General features: G+C 39.3%; 1 protein-coding gene across 1 annotated transcript in view; it reads left to right on the top strand.

Annotated features, from left to right (window-relative positions):
* Nucleotides 1–23,049, top strand: part of LOC131448705 (protocadherin-15-like) — a 227,526-nt gene that overhangs the window by 61,962 nt on the left and 142,515 nt on the right. The window contains exons 5-9 of the mRNA XM_058621382.1: nucleotides 6,562–6,722; nucleotides 7,917–8,072; nucleotides 14,285–14,404; nucleotides 16,350–16,460; nucleotides 20,055–20,225. Of these exons, the coding sequence (XP_058477365.1) occupies nucleotides 6,562–6,722; nucleotides 7,917–8,072; nucleotides 14,285–14,404; nucleotides 16,350–16,460; nucleotides 20,055–20,225 (719 nt within the window). The remainder of the gene's footprint in view (nucleotides 1–6,561; nucleotides 6,723–7,916; nucleotides 8,073–14,284; nucleotides 14,405–16,349; nucleotides 16,461–20,054; nucleotides 20,226–23,049) is intronic.

Below are 23,049 nucleotides of genomic sequence, written 5' to 3'. Positions count from 1 at the left end.
CGGCTGTGAAACGGTGTTGTGGATTTAATGGAGAAGAGAGCTTTAGGCTGATAATCTTCAGCAAAAAATGCTGAGAGACTAGAAGAAAGAAAAGAGGTGGGATGCAAGTTAACATTTTATTATCGATTAAATATATATATATATATATATATATATGTATATATATATATATATATGGATCACCAGTGTTAGCCCCGGGAAATGTCACAGAAAAGGATAATAAAATAAGTGTTAAAAGGGTGACTGGAATAAGTGGATATGCGTAACTATGGGAGGAGAATGGATAGATGGAAGCACACAAACGAGACTGCAGTATCTGCAGTCTAGTGTGGGTCTAAATAATAATATTAACATGCGTTCCCCTCATGCAATTACATTTTTCATTGATCAGATACAAATCAAGCTATAACTAAAAATCATTCTACTTGTGTAGTATAGATATATATATATATATATATACACAATAGCAAATTGCGGGATTGCAGCCGTTCGGGTATAATTTGGATTTTTCCAATGTTAAACAGATACTTGAAACAGATACTAGATACAGAAAATGGGTCTGTAGCTTTAATACTTTACATGGTAAATGGTCTTTATTTATATAGAGCTTTTCTTTCTTGACCACTAAAAGCTGCTTTCCACTCCAGTTTTCACTTCGTTGTCAGGAGCACCGTGGGGGTAAGTGTCTTGCCCAAAGACACATCTACATGTAAACTAGAAGAGCTGGGAATTTAACCCGCACTACCTCTAGAGTTGAGCGACGACTTGCTCTAAAACTGAGCCACTCTCGCCCCCAATCAATACAGCACCAATTCGATATTAGGTAGAAGACAGCATTGCAATTTTGTTTATCTGTTTAGGCAAATGTGAACAAATTGGACAGTAACCTGTTTACCAAACTCACATTTTTTCATGTTGAAATCAAATGAAAACTTCACAACACGTCCTCTTTGTGCTGGATTTGTTTGCACCAGGTGGGAACAAATGCAGGGACTGCACTTTCTTGACTAGTTTGACTTTTCAAGAAAACACACATGGTCCCAAAAAAAAAGTGAGACTTGACACAGAGAATGCCAGCGACACTAGGCTAAATTTAGCTCCGTTTCATTGTTGACAGGTCGACCACTGAGCTTTTATTGCTTTTCTTTTTCCTTCTCCCTCTGATTTTCGGTGATGAACCAGTGTTGTTTGTCTGTTCGAGTTTCAGTCGCAGACACAGTTTGGTGGAAACATGGTGGAAATGAGATCGGGGTCTCCAGTGTGCCAGACGTGCTGCTGGGTTCTCGCACTTAAGCTTCTTTCACACTAAAATTAGCAGTGCGATTGTCCCCGCTGTGTTACCTGTGCGTGAAATGTTACATCACAATTGCACCAGAAACACAACAAGTATGGGCAAGAGGAAACCGACAATGGAGCTGAGTAACAAAGCTACCGTTGCCGCTCTTTCGTATCTTTCAGGACTTCATTCCCTCGATTTTAAGTCATCTGTAAGCTTGAAATTAAACATTTCGAGCGCTTCTTCCAAGTTGCTGAAGCATCCATGGCTAACGGCTATGCTAACAGCCAGAATATGAATGCCTGTCATCCTTGTGCCGGAAATGACACCTGAATTTGAATTGTTGCCAAAATGAAGCAGACGAAAAAACAATTAGCACGTTCGCCCTGATTTTGCTTTCACACTCAGGCCAACTGGAGCCAAAGTGGATAAAAACTTTTCTCACACACATTGCAGTCATTTTACCCATGAGTAACCCTAACCCAATTCCCATTAAATACATCAAAAAATGTATTTGAGCACTACAAGTGGACTGAAATTGGTGTAGTGTGAATAACACATTATAGAGTCTAACAATGATGTTTTTAATTACACTTGTGTTGCTCTGAAATCACCAATGCCCTAAGTTCAGTGAGTTAAGTGCAGTAATAGACTGATCGAACACAAAACACAAAAAACTGCCTGTTGAGCTAATGTTTCCGAGCTGAGTTGTAATTACCAGAATTGCACTTTTCACAATTTCATGGTTTCAGTTTTTTTTTTTTTTATTAAATGCTGTTTGCAGTCTTATAGAGCGTAAAGTAAACTTAAATGTTGTTGATTTATAATCAGAAGCTAGCAGCTAATGCTGGCTGTCAGTTACACTTGTTATCAAGATTGTGGAGCGGAGGTCAAGCAAAATCAAGTATATGTTTTATTTATATAATTTATATTAAAATAATTTCTATTTCATTTATATAATTTTTTTTTAAATTTCTGAATCATGTGTCATAACCAATTTCAGAGTAATGTTTGGAAACCAAATAACTTCCACATTTAGATAACCTCATTTGTCGGAGCAGGGAAACTGCCAACCACAATCAGGCCAAACATCTTTACACTCGCGTTTCACTGTAAACCTGTCAGTTCCGCTCAGTTACGGCGGCGATGCTTAAGTGCACTTACACCAGCAAGAGAAACAAACACTAACAGTACAATCAACACTGATTGAAGTTTTTCCTTCAATAAAAAAAAATTCTTTCCGCTCATAAATGTGACGCCGCTACAATAAACTCATTCATTCAGTTGTTTTGAATGGTACGAGTAGAGTTTATTTAGGCAGTTTTTATTTCCAAAGCACTTTTCATGTATTGAGGTCTGTATGGGGTCTGTTTATTAAAGTCTACTCTAAAAAGAGGATAAGATATTGGTGGTAAGATCTCAGATTTTGTTGGGCAGTTTAGTTTAAAGCACAGAAACAGTTTTTAGTTATTAAAAACTGCACGTAATGAAAGCTGGTTCTTCTTGGTTTGATTTTACGTTGGGTACCAGTAGCAGGACATTTGCCACTGATCATAAGAGTTATTACAATATCAGAAACACATTTTAAAAAGTGTTTTAGGGCAGTATTAGGGAGGACAAAGATAAACTTCTGAGCTGTTGGGAGACTGGTGATCCAGAGTGAGTGGGCTGTGATGGAGAAGGCTTTGTCCCCCCAAGTTAGGTACTTGGCGTGGAGGTGGAAGGTTGAGGATTTCTGGCTTCTAACGAGTGATTGCGGGTAGGAGAGCACAAGGTTATGGAGGGACATTTTTAAAATAGCCTGTGAGCAACAGTTCTCTGGGAGAAAATGTCTGCTTGAGGACTGGTTTAGACTGGATAAACAGGCAACGGTCATTCAATTACCACTCTCCAGCCAGTATGACCATGTGGGCCCCATAAGGGTTATATTTGGGCTGACAAACTGGGTCCCAAGCAGGTCTGTGTGTGGTTTCTACGGTGGCCCCACCCGTGCCAAGGGTATCAAGTTTATTGGGTTTCCTGTGTACCTAATAAAGTGGCCGGTGCCTGTACGTTGCCTTAAATCAACTTTTCCTCCACCTTCCCATAAACTGAAGTTGCAGGTATATGCAGTGATTACTTCTCAGGTCATGGCTGACACCTCAGCAGCCTCCCCACATTCTTTTGAGCTATCGCCCCGTTAAAAATTCAATTAAAGCACCTCCAAAATTTCTTATTTTCCTCTCTTTTTTCCTGATATTGTCTTTATTCTTGATTTCTATCACCCTCTCATTCAACCCAATCCCTCTCCCCCACTCTCCTCCTCTATCTGTCTCATTTTTCTTGCAGTCTTAATTGGCCTTTGTGCAACCTTCTTATTTTTCTCCGACAATGCATCGGCGTTGAGGCACCCACACACACACACACACGTACTCTCACACGTCTGCGGCTGTATATGCTTTAACGCATGGGTCAATTTAATCAGGTGCTGCTGAGTGCAATATTCAGTCACATAAAGTGAGGTCACTGTGAAAAGAGCCCATTTATATTAGATGGTCTATGGAATTAAATTAGATACAGATCAGTTACACAGGGACTCTCTGTCTCTTTCTTCTTTACCTGTGCGTGCTTCTTCTTTTCACTCAATTTTTGCAAGACGGCAGCAGAAAAGTCAGATGAGTGAAAGCCGAGGGATAGAAGGAAAAAAAAGAAGTCATTTCCGTTGATGAATTCCACTTCCTGCGATGTGCTTTTTCATTTCAAGCAACCAATTTCAGAAAGTTACCCGGTTTATTTAACATCAGCAAATCACGGCAATGCATTTCACGTGGTTTCCATAGTGACACCAAAAGCCATTACCCATTTGTGTGAGGTAGTGCGTGGAAGGGAAGATATAGTTATTTTCAAACATAAACGCATACTTTATGGGCACACAAAGGCAAAGCAAACAAACCCTCACGCCTCCTCAACTTTTCCCTCTCTCTCCAAATCTCTGTCTTTGTCTCTCATTTCTAATGTTCCCCACACACACATACACACACACTTGCAGATTTTGCAGATTTAATAGTTACAGTGATGCAGGAAATGAAAAATTATCCATTTATTCGTGTCATGTTTGACACAAATAAAGACACTGCAACGTTTATTTTTTTAAGGTGTTGAAGGATAGTTCTCTCTCTCTCTCTCTCTCTCTCTCGCTCTCTCTCTCTCTCTCTCCCTCCCTCGCTCACTCACACACACAGTGGTTTTTGTTTTGTTTTTGATTAATAATGCAGTGTGCAGGGCCTGGTAATGGGTCTCTTATGAATTGAGGCTGTACAGAGCAGCTGTATTCAGAGCTCCCCCCCCTCATATCCCTCACATCAGTTCTGCAGTGATAGCTTTAGTCAGAAACATATAGTATTTTTTGCTGTAGTGACATAATAAGTATTTGTGGTGAAATTCTTCGGGGTTTGACTGTGACAAAATAAGTAAGACTATAGTCATTTGTCAAGCAGCAGAACACCAGGTTTTGTAGACAAAGTATTCTTTACTGGACCTACTAAAGCGGGTCGCTCAGGATCAGTGGCACAGCAGGTTGTCCTCCACGTGGAAGGCCAAGGGGTTTGATCCCCGGATGTGCTAGTCTAAATGCTGATGTGTCCCTGGACGAGACACTTAACCCCACGTTGCTCTTGTCTGCTGTGATGGCAGCATGTTAATGGGTATGGCGAAGGTGTCTGATGCCGTGTATGAATGTGTGAGTGAATGTGCATGAATGGGTGAATGGCACTCAAAGAAGCCAGTGTGACATGGCATGTTTTAAAGGACGTCCCATGTCTTCCAATACTGTGTTTTCAGAAATGTGATGTTTTTAACTCAATTATTAAAACATTATATCTGATGTTTGCACTAGTTGAAAGAACATTATGTCTTTCAACTAGTGCTGTCAAACAATTAAAATATTTAATCACGATTAATCGCATTAATGTCATAGTTAACTCACGATTAATCGCACATTTTGGGTGGGTTTTAACATTTTGACACAGTGTTTTTTTCATTCCACTATGAGAGCAACTCATTTGATTTCATTAGTTTTAAATTTGGATGCCTGCTGCGAGGACATCCAATGCGTGTTAACGCCGCTATGAGGCCGTCCAATGTGTTTAAAATGTTATTCCCATGCTGCCACAACGATGTCTAATGCATTTTAATTAGTTATTTTTACCCTGGTATGAGGAAATCCAATGCATCTTTAAATATTTAACTTGCCATGACAACATCCAATATGTTTTAACATCATTGAAATGCCCCTACGATGACATCCTGTACCTTTAAATGCTATTTAAATGACACACTATGAGGATATTTAATGTTGAATGCAGTGTACATTATAGTCAAAGAGTGTGTCAGAATCACAACGGGAACTTAACATTATTTGGTTTGAGTGGAGGTTTTGATCGATAAAAATCCAAGTGAGTAGAGTAATTGTGGCATCAGCGTTTCTTTTTTTTAATTATTATTATCGCACTGTCACTCACAAATAAAGTCAGGACGTGACGCTGATGTTTATCAGCTTCTCCAGCCTTTTCTTCCTTTGACCTCCCGTCCTTCTAATTCGACTCGTGCTGACTTTATATTGACTGAGAGATAATATGCATCGCTTCAGGATATACAGCTGACACTTCCCATTCAAATCATGTCTCGTCTCCCTGTTTGTGACATTTTCTCTCCACCTCCGTCCCTCATCCTCTCTTTCCCCCTGTCCGTCTTTCAAAATTCTCATCATTCCCTCGCTTCAGAGTCAACTGAGTAAAATAAATCAGGTTTCTTTCATTTATTTTTTTTCTCATCAGTACTGTCTGTCATACAAAAATGTGCAGTTTTATGTATTTCAAGGTTTATTTTTATGGAAAACATGCAAATGTATACATTGGAGTCATTTGTGTTATCCTGGCGGGACTTGTGATTTCATTTTGTATTCCAGTTAGTGAGGAGAAATACAATATTCCCTTATATGTGCTTTGCCTCCACTGACTGAATTTGATTGAATTCCACATGCTTTTTACCGTCTGTGTACTTCTCCATGTAACTGCTTTTGTTGCTTGGCTACATATAAATTCCAGGTATCTTCTTTACTTAATGGACTTAAAGGACAGCAGAGGGGGTTTGACTGTCTGTTGTTTTTGTCACTGATAAAATTAAGTCCATGACCAAAGTAATGTATGTATTTAGTTTTCTCGAGTTATGCTCTTGGAGGTAGACAGTGTGTCTCTCCATCGCTAATGTTGGGTGAATGAGTTTGTCGTTTCTTACTGTGTTCCCAGGGACGCTGTTGGTGGAGAACATGCAGATAAACGGCGTGGCCGAGGGTCCGGATCGTACCATTTCTCTGTCTCTAAGGGATAACCATGACCACTGGGTGATTCTCGACCCTTCCAAACAAGCCCTCTATCTCAACAGCACCGGGCGAGTTCTGGATAGAGATGTAAGTTCTTTAAAGGCTCAGGGGGAGCAACTGTTTTTGTCTTCTTCAATTGTATTTATTCATCTATCAATTCCAGGAACTTATCTTTAAAGCTTTTGCTTGATTTTTGTCCCCTGAATTATAAAGTAACTACTGCAGTACCTGATCAATATGTGTATTTGTCTATGTTTTTTTTGTGAGTGTATGTAAAATGAGGTCACATTAACACGTTAAACATTAAACATCAAAACTCCCTTAAGCACTTTCCAAACAACACTGAAGTCTGCACTGCACACTCATGGTGCCCTAGTAAGTCATCATTTTAGGGGTGTGAGATCAATCATTCTTGCATTGCTTTATCCAAACAATGTTGGCATTGCACACACTGGTGCCCTGAGTAAGTCACCAAGTTTGAAACCTGTCGAGCAAAAAACACAAAGAAGCGTCCACAAAAAGTCATTCAGCATTTTGATTGGGGTAAGTTCCTCTTGTGTCCGCCCCCTGCACTGCTGCTGTATATATATCAGTTAAGTCTTGACGCCCTTTCTGCTCATGAAGACCAAACAGAAGCAGAAAAATTACAACACTCACCAAATGACACATACCTGCACCATTAAAGCTGGGGTAGGCAACATGTTTTTATCATTATTGATCAATAATTCCACAATACCATTTCAGTATAATGTGCGTGAAGTGTATTCAGAGAGCACTCGACTTTTGCACCCCCTCTAGACTCTTTTATTTTTTACAGCTTTGGAGAAATCTGGCCCTGACGAGAGAAACTGACAGCAGACGCATGCACACTTCCCTTCGGCAGCATCAGCAACAGCTGTCTATGCAGCAAAGGAAAGGGAAAAGACTGTAAAAGGAAGTCGGACGATAAATGTCACAAAGCACGGGCGTACGTGTTCAGAGATTGCTTTGGATCTTTTGGTGAACATGAGACGAGTGAGAGTGAGAGCTCACATGGTGGCAGGAGCATAGCACAGAAAGTCTATCCCACATCTTCATCAACAAGCTATTTATTCTTGCGCTTTTGTGTACTACAGCTTTAATCCAGCAGACCCTCGCCCTTCATTTTGCACCAAATGTATAACACACAAAGCTGGTACTCTTGGAAGTAATAGTTGTAGTTATTTTGTGGGGTTTTTCGGTGTAATTTTCACTTCTCTATTAACCTCCGTCTGCTTCTCTCCGTCTCCATCTCTCCCTCAGCCTCCCTCATATATTCAGTCCATCGTGGTTCAGGTGCAGTGTACCAATGAGCTAATAGGCACAGTGATCCTACACGAGGTCCGCATTGTTGTCCGAGACCGCAATGACAACACGCCGCGTTTCCAGCAGCCGAGATACTACGTCGCTGTCAGTGAGGTAAACAACACACACACCACGACTCGCAGTTTACTACATATTTCTTTCCAGTTATCACTTTTGGGGTGGAAAAAAAAAGTAATTTTATTGTGACTATAATACTTAATTATATTTCAGTTATTGACTTATCCTGCAGTGCTGCTAGGGATAATAGATGATACGGCAAAAATCTAACACAGTTTACTCCTGACTGATGACAATGGATTATTTTTTTAAAAGCTATTTTGCAATTTAGTGAACAGTAAAGACAAAAACTCAGATTAACAGACCATTATACAAAAGATTGTTTGTAAAACTGCACACTTCACTGGAATGCTGAAATTGCCAAAATTGTACTGACCTAAACTTACCTCTCCTGTTCTTCAGATTGTTTTTTTATTATTATTATTATTATTGTTATAGTTGTCTGTTTCGGCTCCGGCACCCACATGGTTTCCACTTGTGAGCGCACCGTATACTCATTATATGCTTCACTGTTATTTCTTCCGCTGGGTCTTAAAAAGCTTTGTCACATCGCCATCCAACAAACTGATTTCATTTTTACATTAGAGAAAGTAAAAGCTCAATCACAGAGATAAATGTGTTGGACAGTTATTCTCTAGGTATTGAATAAGTCATATATTATTTAATGTAAGCCAATATTATTTAACTCTTGCATGCATGACCTACCAATACCTACACTCTTTGAGTGGGGTCAAAAATGACCCTAATAGAGTCAATATTTTTGCAATAAACTTAAAGATAAGCTTATGGAAAAGTGGGGTAGTGATACAAACTTTTAATTTCTTAAAATTAATGAAAAAATGCAAATGGCCTCATGTCACAAACAATGTTTTATGGGGAATACCTGGAATATGAAAATATAAACATTTTTAATTTTAAAGATTTTGAAGAATAACAACCCATGGGGTAATTTTTGACCCCACTTATTTATCTAAGGGTTAAAGGGGCTATATGTAAGATGTGCATAAAACAGGTACTGCAACCCTAATTATATAGTGTTAAATAACCAACATTTTTTTAGACTTACTTAAATTCATTGATTACATATGTCTCGAGTAACGACATTGTCAATTTCACAATATTGCAAGAACAAATAAGGTCTGGATTCTGTTGTGTCATGTGACTGTATCAAATGATAGGCCTTCTTATTCTGGGGACCCTTGTCCCATGTGTCCCCATCATCCTTTGAGCTCGTATCACTTCCTCTACCACCGTTGTAGTTTAACAAGCATGGATATCGTGGCGGAAAAGATTAAGATTTTGAAATTGTGGGTCCTCCAACAGCTTTTAAATGTGGAATAATTTGAATTTTCCCAAGAAATGACACTGGAGGAAAGAAAAATAACCCCAATATTATACACATATACATATATATATATATATATATATACATACATATACATATACATAATACTTCCAGATTGTGGTGACCTTCTGGGAATACAAGTAATACGTTTGTGTACGTTTTATCATATTTGAATCGATTTTGAAATCGTTAACTCCCTATTATATAAGGGCCCCAACATTTGGACATTTCACATCTTAATTAAACTGACAATGTTGCTACTTTTAGATAGCATGATCATGCTATCATTACCTAACACTGCAGGGTAAAGAACATTTCGCTGTACTAGTGGTAATTTACTTCTTCCTGTGCTCGGGTGATGACACACTGATGACCTGTGCTCTCACATTCAAGCCTGAGATTGTCAGATAATGCGATGTGTTTAAAATGATCTCCTCCACTGAGTGGTGTTGTACATGTCACAGCTGTCAGACTAACATTAAAGTGCATCACGGCAAGCAGAGTTTTTGGAGAAGCTGCGGGAAAGTGATCTAAATCTGTGATTCTGCAGCTTCTGCAATTGTCTTTACGATGCCAATCCCGCAGTCGCTGTGTCCTCAGTTGCCCCGGGAAGGAGAATTTAACTAGACGAGGTTCAGACTTTAACTGGACAAGGATACATGCAGCCACACTGCCAACACCACCTCAGCAGACCCACTAGAATATCTCATTATACATTCTTCCACAAGCCTGTCCAACTCAATCTGTCTCTCCAGCCTCTCTCTTTCCCTCTCCTCCGTGGCTTCTCTTCTGTTTTTGCAGGTTTTCCCCTCGACAGCCGCTCACACACCTCCGTGCCCTCACACCACTCCCTGCTCTTCATTATGTCACCTTTCCTTAATCTTTCCTCCTTTCTTCTGCCACACTCTATATATTACTTCTGTGACTCTTTTTTTATTTCCTCCCTCGCCCCCTCTCTGACTTTTACACGCTCCAGTTTCTTCCGACTCTGACAAAGTTCACTTCAATGACCACCGTGCAACTTAGTGGAGGGAAATCCAATATGTGTCAGGGCTGCACTGTGAGGAGATTGTGCAATAATGCGCTCATTTTGTTGATTATTGTGATGACGAGTTCAGTTGCAATAAATAAGTAATTGATATTGCGAGTCATTTTCATAAAGCATGAAGCCCTGAAGAGATTTTTGTCAGTTTAAAGATTATGATTTTAAAAATGTAATATAATAATTGTTATTAGAGCAGTTTTCTGTCCAAACCTCACCGTTAATAAGTAGCTTGAGTGTTGCCTCCAGGTGTTGTCATGTAAATCTAAAAATGCCCTGGAACTGGACAGAATGTCGTTAATCAGTTTTATTAATTAAATCACCACATGAAGAACAGTACTTTAAATACATAAATACACATAAACATAGAGTTCGCAGATGAGTGTGTGGCGGCATTGGTTCTCAGGAAACCGATGGGTTGCCTGCTCTGGTTAGGGAATGAGTCTCTCCCACAAGTGAAGGAGTTTAAGTATCTCGGGGAAAAAAGGAGAGTGAGATTGGTGGCCGGAGAATCGGAGCAGCAGTTGTGAAGAAAAGGGAGCCGAGCCAAAAAGGCAAAGCTCGACCTTTGTTCCTACCCTCATGAGCGATGGGTCATGACTGAAAGAACAAGATTGCGGGTTCAAGTGTACGGAATGGGTTTTCTCAGGAGGGTCTCTCTTAGTGATAGGGTGATAAGTCTCTGAGTAGAACCGCTGCTCTTTTTGTGTGGAAAGGAGCCAGTTCAGTTGTTCCTGGCACGTCCAACTGGGAGAAGACCTCAGCACAGACCGAGGACTCGGTGGAGAGATTATATCTCCTTGCTGGCCTGGGAGCAGTTGGATGATGTGGCCAATAAAGTGGCCTTTATGGAAGTATATACAGTTTATCGAGGGAATGTGGAATTAAAATGTTTATCTCTCATTTTGTGAGCTTAAATATGAGTGAGGTATTGGATTTTTTTCTTTTCTTTTCAGCATTGCACTTCTGTAGTCTACCCATGTGTATATTTCCATGTCAGCCACTCATGGAGACTATTGTTATCCTTCCAGCTTGGAGGACAGGCCTTTTCAGATAGAAACAAATTGTGTAGCTGACGTTCTTGTGATTCAAAGAAGGTGAAGCTTTTGTTCAAACAGAAAAGCAGATATATTTTGTGATAGGACTACAGGATTGCTGATCAGGCAGACCGCAATATTGTTCAAAGCCCCTTTTTCCACTGGTCAGAAAACGCATTAACATCAGGCTTTTGGCTGCAATGGGAACAGACACTATCAGCAATCAGTCTTGGGTTAGATGACGCTGCAAAAAATTACAGCTTTTTTATCAGCTCAGGCTTCGGTTGACAGTTATGTAAACATGACACCTTAATCGTTTTGCACAGTCTGCACTGCTCTGCATCTTTGCCAGTGGGGTCTAAAGTCTTTCAGTATGAAAGTCGAACCACCTGCGACACTGTCACTGCTCTCTCTGGTGCTGAAAGTTGGTTGTTAAGAGCACATTTGTGATGTGAAATCATAGACCAGAATCTTAAACAGTGGCCGCAATCTTCTGGTATGCTGGCTGAGGACAAACCTGGAAGTAAGAAGATACTGAGTGAGCTTCTGCTTCTCTCTTGATTTAGGTCAGCAAACATTTTCCTGAAGAGTTAATGGTCTCAATCACTAGTTTCAGGTCTTCTTCAATAGAACATAAAGTCAGTTTTGTAACTTCACATTTAGAGGAACATATATGATAAATATAGCACATATGAGGGGACACCAGTGTGATTAACACCCAGTGAACACAACTTACATAAAGAAAAAACAGACAGACAAAAATGATCTACTCACTATGGGAGAGTACTTTTTTTAAACTAATTTAAAAACATGATGCAAAATGTTATTTTGAGTTAATAACTCACGAGAACGACACTTTTCTAATTTTCCAAATTTTAACTGGCAGGAAGTGAAGCGAAAGACACAACGCAGTTTATGAGCTCCTTGAATAAGTTTTTTGGTTTCAAGGTGATCCCTGCATGCAGCTGATTTCCAGAGCTGGCACCCGGGCCTGAGTGTGGAATAGTTTCATTAGAGCAGCATCCAGCAGTGGCATAAAGAGACAGCATGAGACTTCTTGAAGACCATTGTGAGATGAGTGGGAGGCATAGATAACCCTGTGGAGGGAAATGATGTAACAAATCACCAGAGCAGCAGCTAAATTAAACTTAATCTCTAATGTTGCCTGTGCTGTCTGGAGATTAGAGTCAAATTGTGACACCTAATCACAGATCCCAAAGCACAGGCTCAAGAAAAAAGATACAGCATAGCAATATTTTTGCAAAGTGCTGTTCTTTCTGTCATGGGCTGTCAGATTGAGAATTTCTCTCAGAAGTACTTCAATCAAACCTAGTGTCTCTGAATGTCTTGCATATTTAAAAAAAAAAAAGAAGTGAGTTACTACTGAATATTTTGTTGAAAAGTAATGGAATGCAAGTTATTCACATTTACACTTTGTATTGTATGCCCACTGAAACAGGAAACCACAAACACAAGTTGTGTTTATATAATATTTAATATTACTTTTAATTAAATGTACTTAATTGGTGTGTTAGCAAGTATTTTTTTTTAAGTTTGTCTTAAAACACTTTTTATACACATTTTTTATAGTGCATCCCATCCCAATAAAAACTGCAAGTTGAATATTACTGACATGAAATGTCATGTACAGTTTTGTAAATACTCATCAGATTTAGATTTAGGGCTTAAACATGCCCAAAAACTCACAGAATTTGAGCATGCGGCAGTTTTGAGCATGCGGCAGTTGGAAATTGGAAGTGGGAGGGGCTAAGGTTTAAGGTACATGAGCGGAAGTTGGAACACACGTTTATCAGGTTGGGAAGGTCAAAAAAGTACCCGATCATGCGTGGGGCCGAGCAAGGACCTGTTCAGAACTGCTTGCAGTGCTAGTTTGCATTCATTTCAAAATATTACGTGTGTGTATTTAACTTAATATCTGTAGTTTTACTATCTTTGAACATATAAAGTAACATCTATCCTGTGGTGATGCATTATTGTTTTGGATCTCCTTTGAAAATGCTTGGTGAAATAACCAGTTTGAACCTTGATTATATTATTTCCACAATTAAATGATTTTCAATAATGTTGAAAATTTGGTGAAATGGTAAAGCAGTAGATGGTGGATGCATGGCTGGTAAATGGTTCCTATTTATATCGCTTACAACTACAGTTTTGCCATTCAAGCACATTCACTCACAGATTTAAGCTGTCAGGAGCAACGTGGGGTGAAGTGAGTTGAAAGACAACTTGCTGAGCCACCATCGTGGTTCTGTTCCTTTTCTTTTATTTTGAAGTAAATATGTGCGGACCGTCTTTTGTGACGAGCGCCACGTGTGATTTTTCTATAACTCTGTTCCCCACTTTTACTCATCTCTTTTATGAGACGAGGTGATGAGGTGTAGCAAATATCCCTGGTGATAAGATGGAAAGAGACTGAGACTCAGAGTGTAGGGAGAGCACTGCACAAACCAGGCAGCCTGTGTTTCATTTTATTGCCAGTGCAAATGAAAGAACACAAACAGCTCCATGCTGATCCTCCTCCTCCAGCCCCAGTCGAGCACATTCGACATTATAAACAGATATTTCTTTTCCCTGTGTTTAGTAGCTACAGCTGGATACCGAGACCTCCCATGACCAAATGCATATGAAGAGTTTTTAGTTTTTGAATGTGTCCTCTTTTCATCTTGCCACATACTGTCTGTACAATAAGAACATGACAAGACACAACAGTGTGCGATGAAAGCTATTGGTTGTTAGCAGCACTGAGTCAGACAGTGTGTGACGACATGTCGTGTGAACTATTGAAATCCTGTTGTGTTTCCAGCTGACGCCAGTGGGAACCACTATCTTCTCTGGGTTCTGGGGGAACAACGGAGCTGCAGACATCGATGACGGTCCAAACGGACAGATAGAGTATACGATCCAGTACAACCCAAAGGACCCGGTAGGTTTTTTCATAATGAATCTGACATCAGGTATTATCACATGATTTTGTTTACACAGTTGTGAGTTGTGTCCTAGCTTATGCTCTTATGGCAGGGGTGTCAAATGTATGGCCCATGGGCCAGAACTGGCCCACCAATCGCAGGATGAATTTGTGAAAATTTCATAATGCAAGATACTATATTTTTTCAGTTCCAGATACATGTGACTAAAGTTTTGTGCCTTTGTAGATTGTGTTTAAATGGTCAACTTAGGCATAGTATTGTTGAAATTGCACTTATTTTCTCAAATAAATTTCAGGTTGTTCGTAAAATGTTTTGTGAAAAGATACTTAAATGTAAAACAAAGGGAAACATTTGGAGTTCTTCTTTATAGGTTATTATGCTCTTATTTTACTGGTCTGGCCCACTTGAGATCAAATTGTGCTGCATGTGGCCCAGAACTAGAGTTTGACACCCCTGCTCTATGGTCTAAGGATAAATAGCCTTCCCTATAAATTAAGTGTCCTAGTATCTTAAGTGGAATCAGTATGGAATCAGTCCTAATTTTGGTGGTGTGGTGTGTTGTGGGTGCCATATGCTCACTTTTTTATTGTCTTTCTTACAAAAGCAGGTTTTAAGGGAATTCAAAAACACAAATAACTAACAATTCTTAAAATCTATTCTGTGGAGGATGGACTTTGATGATGTTTAATGTGTTAGTTCAAATCATGCTTTTAGCAAAGGGGGAAGAGTGACTTATTATACATATACGTATACATATATATATATATATATATATATATATATACATATATATATATACAGTATATATATACATACATATATATCTGTACACACACACACACATAAACTGTATATAAAAGACAAGTGTTGTTACACAGGTGATAAACAGTGATATACATTTGTAAATGCTTGATTATAGGTAAAAAAAAAATGAATAAGAAAATCAATTCACATGGGATATCTATACGATATCTACACCCAAATGACCCTTTATTCTGTTCCCACAACTTCCCAGTGGAATAATCTGGGTGATTTTTAAACCTAATGGTAATTTCTTAAGTGCCTTTTACTTTCGCAACTCATCTCCCTAAAAGAGTATAAGTAATATAAAATGAAACAAAAACGGTCGCCTTCGTAGCATGCTGTCAACAACACCCTTTAAACAATGAAACAGTGTGTATCATCTAGGGAAGGTGCAGGGGATGAAGAAGAAAGCTTTAACTTTAATATGAAGCTTTAGAAAGCTTGTATGATTCCATCTGCTGGATAAATATAATATAGTGTTTTACCATTAATTTCCCATGGCAGTCATTTTTGACTGGGTACGCCAAAGTTGAATAAAGCCTTTAAAGATTTAAAGATCCAGTGTGTAAGACCTGGTTCACACTAGATGTGTGACCAGAGAGGGAGTGAGAGAGAATCTGCCCTACACCAGATAATATTATAACCTCCAAAGGTTTTCTTCCTGCAATGGTAGCCTCCAATTTCTCCTCGCACAGCTGCTAATGTCGTTTTCAAAATAAGATATTCATATTTTTATTGTATTCTGATTCAGCTTTGGCACTAAAACTACTGTGACAGGTGTTTGTTTTATATAACATCTCTGATAAAATGTCATTATCAAGTCCCAAAATATAACAACTGGTGCAGGAAGTGAGCGGTTTACAAAGCCATTACAAACCTCAGGTTTCTCTCTTTGCTTTGTTTTGCTCTTTGACTCCTTCCTTCATATATTTTTTACATTTCAACGTTTTGAGCCATGACTCACTCTGCATAATATTGAATGCATAAATAATTTGATAGAGGAATACAGCCACATCTGCAGTCCTCCCCACCCACCACCATTATTTCATATTTGAACTTCTTTAATAATCCAAACACATCAGACGACTGACCACTGACCCTGTAACTGACTCACTGTGTCTTGTGTTTGCATTCCAGACAGCCAACAGGACCTTCGACATCCCCCTGACACTGTTTGGCGCCGTGGTTCTCCGAGAAAGACTCAACTATGAGGAGATAACGCGGTACCTGGTCATCATACAAGCAAACGTAAGTGCTTTTCTGACATTGTACATTTCTGCAAACCATACATTTGCGTGAGCTTTTGTCAGGTATTAGGGTGATAATGATGTTCAGGCACAGCAAGTAAACAGTGCTTGGGCCTCCTGGTTAGGGCTGGAAAAATCTCTTTCTTTTTCTATGAAGGGTCAACATTCTTTTTTATAAAAACTCAACCCATTGTAGGGTGAAAAACAAAAGAAACACTAAAATTATTGAACCACCCCCGGTGCAACATTTTGGTCTCAGCTGGTCTTGAATCCGCAATGTTTGGTTACTTCTGACACAAATACTATTATGAACTAGCCTGGATGAACCCAGCCGAGTCTGGCAGCAGACACATTATTATGTTCCAAATCCCCTAAAGAAAGGGAACTATTCACAAACAGGGTTGTTTTTCCCCCCCTGCCATGCTTGAGGAGAGCTTAACGTAATGACAACAGAGAATGTGAGGTCTAGCTGCTTTTGTATACGTCCAATATGGTGACCACCGAAGAAGAGCAGCCGTCTTTCGATTCAAATGCTCCACAGAGCTCGCCAGGTGCAAAAGTCCTTAGCACGTTTGTTGTCACGTTTTCTGCATCGTTCTGCTGGTCACACATCTAATAAACCGTGAGCTTTATTACTTTAGAAAACTTGATAAGATACACAAAACCATTTTTCCCTCGATGTCACATTCAAACTTTTGTAAAATAGTTTTTTGTTCATAAAAACAGTTTTTTTTATTTTCAGGTAACATTTTTCATGTAGTAAAACAGAGTAACTCAATTAAAATCCTATTCATGAAAAGCTCCTTGCTCCTGTTTTGATTAAAACTGCTGCCTACATTCCTCTTGTCATATCACGCCGTGCCACATTACTTTCCTTTCATTGTCAGTCTGTTTATCCTCCTCCTCATCTCTTAGTGTGTGTCCGTCACTGTTGTTCACACCGAGTGTGTGCTGTGGAGCTGCCGCTGGGTTTTTACACGGAGGTTTGCCTTTGACAAATTTCTAATGTCGTTTTAATCAGGGCTCTTATTCTTTTTATTTTAAAAATAAAAAGTCCGGTTTTCATCTGGGATATAAAAGAATATCTGTAGATGTATAGTAAAATGTATGCAGACTATGTTCGAGTGCAGCCTGGACTTATGCTGTTTGTGTTTACATTTTTATTGTCATGATAAAATTACTGTTAGACGGACTACTTCAGCTCTGCTGAGTCAGCCTTAAGGGAGCTATAAGTGCATCCTTAATTATTACTAATGTCTTTTGTAATATAATTGCCCCCCCCTTATTTTTTTATTTATTTTACAGCAGCACACCATATGTTTTATTTATAAGAGTAGTTTACAATATCGTGCATTCCCCTCAACTTCTAAATGAGACTCTGGGGGAAGGAGGTATTGCAGAAAAATATTCCACTTGCTGATTGCACCATTAAGGACTTCGATGTGACATGAAGAGATTGCTGACAGATTTCGAGCGAATACCCCCAAAAATGTGTCAAAAAGCCATTTAATCACAACAAGTAAAGAAGAGTCAACATTAGACTGAGAGATTTAAAAGCTGCTCGAAAGCCTTACCCAGTCATTTATCATCTTAATACAATATTAAGAGTGTTTTAAAGGGTAAGTATTGTTACTTGAACGTGTATCTTTGTTTATATGACAGAATTATATCATTTTTATGGTTGTTTATGTCACTGTATGTCTGAAGAAATGTGTTCGTTAACAGCCTTTTCCATTTCTGTCTTTTCCTTGTTTGATAATTGACTATATATATATATTCATATATATGATACATAACAATATGTATTATATATACTGGAGGTTGACATAAGAACAGGGAATTCTAACAACATTGAAATAGGGTTCATTCCTTCTGATCCAAATTTGAATGGAAGAAAATGGTTATTGGCAAAATCAGCTTCTTTTAAAATGAAGTGCTGATTATTGATATATATTGATATTCTTCTTGATACATGGGCAACAATGCAAGGGAGCATGCACGTACAGTATATCCACTGACAGTACATACATCCACAGAGAAAGGCCCACAGAGTCCAACTGGCATCCAAACTGGTGACCCTCTTGCTTCGAGGTCATATAAGTTAATATACTGAGGTTGCATAGACATGAATATCGTTAGTTAATTGTCTCATATGCTATGAAACCACACAGTACATCCTTTAAGCAGAGGATAAAGTCACGATAGATAACATCTGCAATAAAAGGATGAAATGTGGAGGTTGCATCAATCTCGAATCTTACCATGTCAGTCACAATCTTAACTGAAACTGAAACCTTCTTTCGTCCCATGGCTTCTCTTCTAAATAAACGCCTACCATCACTGAGTGTATGACAAAGTCATATGTTCTATTATTTCAAAAGCATTTACGCATACAAACATTTGCAGTGGAATCTGTTATTTAAACTATTTTTTTTCCTGAATTAAAAGGTGCTGAATCAGACAAAAGGTTGCATCTTATCAATGAAAATGATTCAGCTATTATTCATCTTTTTAAACATAAGGTTAACACAGTAGAGGGGAAGTTGGTTGGATTGTATTACTTGGAACAAACCTTGACAGATTTTTCCAGTCACAAATTGCAAAAGTAAGCTGAAGGATGTGCATTGTGATAAAACTGTCCAGTGGTTCCAGAGGCCGCCACTCGCAGACAACCCTGCTTCCTCTAAAATGTCACAAAATAAAGGGTCAAATATGTACATTTACGATCAACTGTGTGACCAGTTCATTCAGAATCAGCAGATTATCACAGATTGTCGGACACAAATTTCTTCACATACGTTGATCTCTATGTGACAGAACATGAGAAGTTTTTGTCATTGTGGTGAGTAAGAGGGTGTTGGATAAATGTGGCAAAATCATCACTTCCTCTCTGGAAGCTTCTCTAGCTCAGGATCTCTGGGAGTCAGTGGAAAAGTGGGCAGATGCCGGCACTGGGCTGCTACATGATGATTGGAGGAAGAGATATGGATGCCGTTTCCCATCTTAAAGAGGGAAGCCCAGGAAGTAGGATGGAAAAGCAGTTTGCCTCCGGGGGGCGTTTTGACTGGTTGCAAATAGAACTTGGCTTGAATGGAAGTCTATGGGGGAAATTAGTCTACTTCTCATTTGATTTAAAATATCGATGTTAATGGTGTCAATTGCTAGTTTGTGGTATTCTTCAATAGAACGTAATTTCAATGTTGTAAATTATGTTACCATTTAGAGGGAAATGGAAGTGTGATTGTACAATAGGTGTCTGGTTGCAGGTGACTACTTCTGTGATTTCCTGGGTGCAAAAGTGTAATGAAGCTGGTCAAAACTGTAGGAAGTAGCAAATGCAAGACTTCCTCCATTTTAACATTGTTTTATGTAATTTATGCCATATTTAGGCTTTTACAGATCATCTCCAGATTTAGTTTTCTTATTTTTCAGATATCCAATTTACGTATTGTATAGGAAAGGGAGGGTGTGACAGGCGGATTCCTCCATTTGTTTCACTATTTCTTATACTCTTATGATTACAAGCAAAAAACAAAACAAACGCCATCTAAAGGTAAAATTTAAGCCATTCCTTCTTCTTTTTCTTTCTCTTAAGGACCGAGCCCCCAGCCCCAGAGAGCGTCTCACAGCCACCACCACTCTCACTGTAGACGTACTGGATGGCGATGACTTGGGTCCCATGTTTTTACCCTGCACACTGGTGGGAAACACCCGTGACTGCAGTCCCATCACGTATAAGGCAAACGTGCTGGAGCTGACCGAGCCGGTAAGTGTGTGCCCTGTATATAAATGTATACTGCCTTATATTCATATATTTGGTGCAGGGGGCTATGGTTCTGTCTGTGTCACTGTGGATATGTGTATTGGTATGTTACTGTTTTCCTCTCAGTGGTAATATAGGCTGTATATGGGAACCTGTGGCTTTTTATTTACACTACTGTTACTACTACACATTTGTGATGTTAATTCTTTTTTAGAAGCAGATTAACATAAACAACTAGAGCTGATGTTTTCTAAATTTGATCATACTCACAATTTTGTACATTTGCCTATTTAAACGGTTTGGAATTCCCTGATAATCAGCTGCCCTTAACTCTTAAGCATTCAGACATGGGGTAACGTGTCTTGATTACGCCTGCAGTGTTACTTCAGGCATACAACTTGACTTTGAATCAGAAATAATTGATCCTGGGTAGAAATTTGGCTTTGCTGTTGTTTCAGCCAAGAAAACAGAAACCTGATAGAGTAAAATGGCTCCACAACAACAGCAATAACAGTCAGCTGATTGGGCGACAGAAAAGGGTCCTTGCGATTGGTGCAAATATCCCACGGGAATCGAGGAAAACACACACAGTCTATTATCATACAAAGCTTGGCGTCCTGTTGAGACAAACAAGTAAAAAAGGTAGCTGCCTGATGTCCTCCATTGTTGTCTGTTGTATCACGTTTGATGTCATGGTTCATAGTCGTTGCGCGGGTACAATGTCACGTCATGAGTCTTATGTAGGAATTTCAACCCATAGATACGTCTTTAAAATAGACGCCCCTAGTGGTAGTATAAATATCAATCTGGTACCTTGGGTGTGTCGTCATTAAGTAGCTTCAGTGAGGTTTCCACCAGCAGTTCGCTTAGTGGTTAATGCATTGTCCTTTGATGGGATAGACAAGGACTCAACTCCCACATTAGACTTTTACACACAATACCACGTGATTTTTATGACATTGTCTGTAACTTACTGCCTATCCCTGTTTTTTTGTTTAGCCCTAACCATAACCTCACTTCTTCTGACACTACAGCAGTACACTGCTGCTGAATGAATATAGCGAAAACTGCAGTATTGGATATATTAATATGTTTTTATTGTAGTAGTTTTGTGAGTACGAGTACAGTACTGGTGTTGGGTGGTGCTAGACCCAACACTTGGTGCACCCCTAATCTGTAGCAATTGTACTGTTTCTCCACCGTTTTACTGATGCTGAAATTCAGAGTGACTTGCAGTACCACTTTGTAAATGAGACAAAGTTGCTGTAGGCAAGATCCTCAGCTTTGACAAGTCAGCAGAGCATTCATCTCTTTTCTTACACAGCCCCACACACACACACACACACACACACACGCACAAACACATCCTTGATAGTGACACACTGGCAGTGCATTCATGCTTAGCCCACACCCCCATCCACCATCCACAGTCACACCAACACCAGTAACATGCCAGCAGAGCAGTCAAGCCTATCTGGACATTGTCTACTTTGTTTTTTTGTTTGTATTGGCAATGCATACACACACACACACACACACACACACCCTTCCAGGAGAGGCTGTGGAAGGCACAACAGGAATAAATGGCTATAAATAAAAACTAAACAGTGTATTCGCACAGAACACAATTAAAAAATATGTCACACAACAATACGAAAATGTGTCACGCTTGCACCGGTGTATTGAACATGTTGTCACTTTAACATTATCGTGATATGTGTCAAACAGGTTTTACAGGCATGTTAAAATAACCTGGACGTGATAACCAGTGGAGATCTGTGTACCACAGAAGTCCAGACGTTGTGACGTTGTTTCCCAAATGAAGGACAGATTGTAGTTGCTTTATACAACTACTGTGCTCTTTTGCCGTTTCCACAAACAATTAAACACAGCAATCCAAGCTACTGCAGCCATGGGTGACAGTGATACGAAATAGCTATAGCATGTAATCGCACTTGTATTGTTATTGTATCCTTTATTTAACCAGGAATAAAAACTCTAAAAACTAGAGTAAACATCTTTTCATCTCTTTTACGAGACTTTTCTGGCCTAGACAGGCATCAGTACATATAGGTTAGGGCAGTGTTTCCGAATCCTGATCCTCAGGGACCCCTGCCCATATGTTAGATGTTGCCCTTCATCACCACACCTGATTCAAATGGTCAGCTCATCATCAAGCTCTGCAAAAGCCTGATAAATGAGCATTCATTTGGAGCAGGGCAACATCTAAACCATGCAGGGCAGGGGTCCCTGAGGAACACGATTGGGAAACACTGGGTTAGGGCACAGATACAACCACTCAAGTATGCGTAATACAATGTAAAAGGCCATTTTTCAGTTTTAGACAATCCTGCAGTGAGTTCCAGGAAGGAGCTGCATAGCATATTGAAATGCATATTTTCTTAGTTCAGTACAAACTCTTTGAACTGCGATCAAAGACTTTAACGAGGCCTGGACATATGAAGGAATCGGATCCAAGATAGACTTACAAGCTAGTGTTTGGATCTGTAGGTGGACAAGTCAGACCGTCAAACCCTTTCATACAATAAACAACGATCGGTGTCAGTGCTTTAAAATTGGTAATGAACCCTCAAAGCTCCATGATAGACTGTATCCAGGGTATGTAAGCTTTGAGAGGATGCATGCACCATAGTCAAGGACAGACATACAGTCTTGTCAGTGTTGCAGCAACACACTTTTTTTTTGATGGACAGGACTATATTTGAAAATAAAAATACTGTAGGCAGACAAATGGAACAGACGTGCTGAACAGACAAGGATTTTCTTGAAAGGTTATTCGGAAAATGAAGAAGATTGGCTCCACCCA

This window comes from Solea solea, chromosome 21 (assembly GCF_958295425.1).
Source record: "Solea solea chromosome 21, fSolSol10.1, whole genome shotgun sequence".
Taxonomy (NCBI): Eukaryota; Metazoa; Chordata; class Actinopteri; order Pleuronectiformes; family Soleidae; genus Solea; species Solea solea.
The sequence above is the reverse complement of the archived record's forward strand: the minus strand, read 5'-3'. Positions and strand labels throughout refer to the sequence as shown.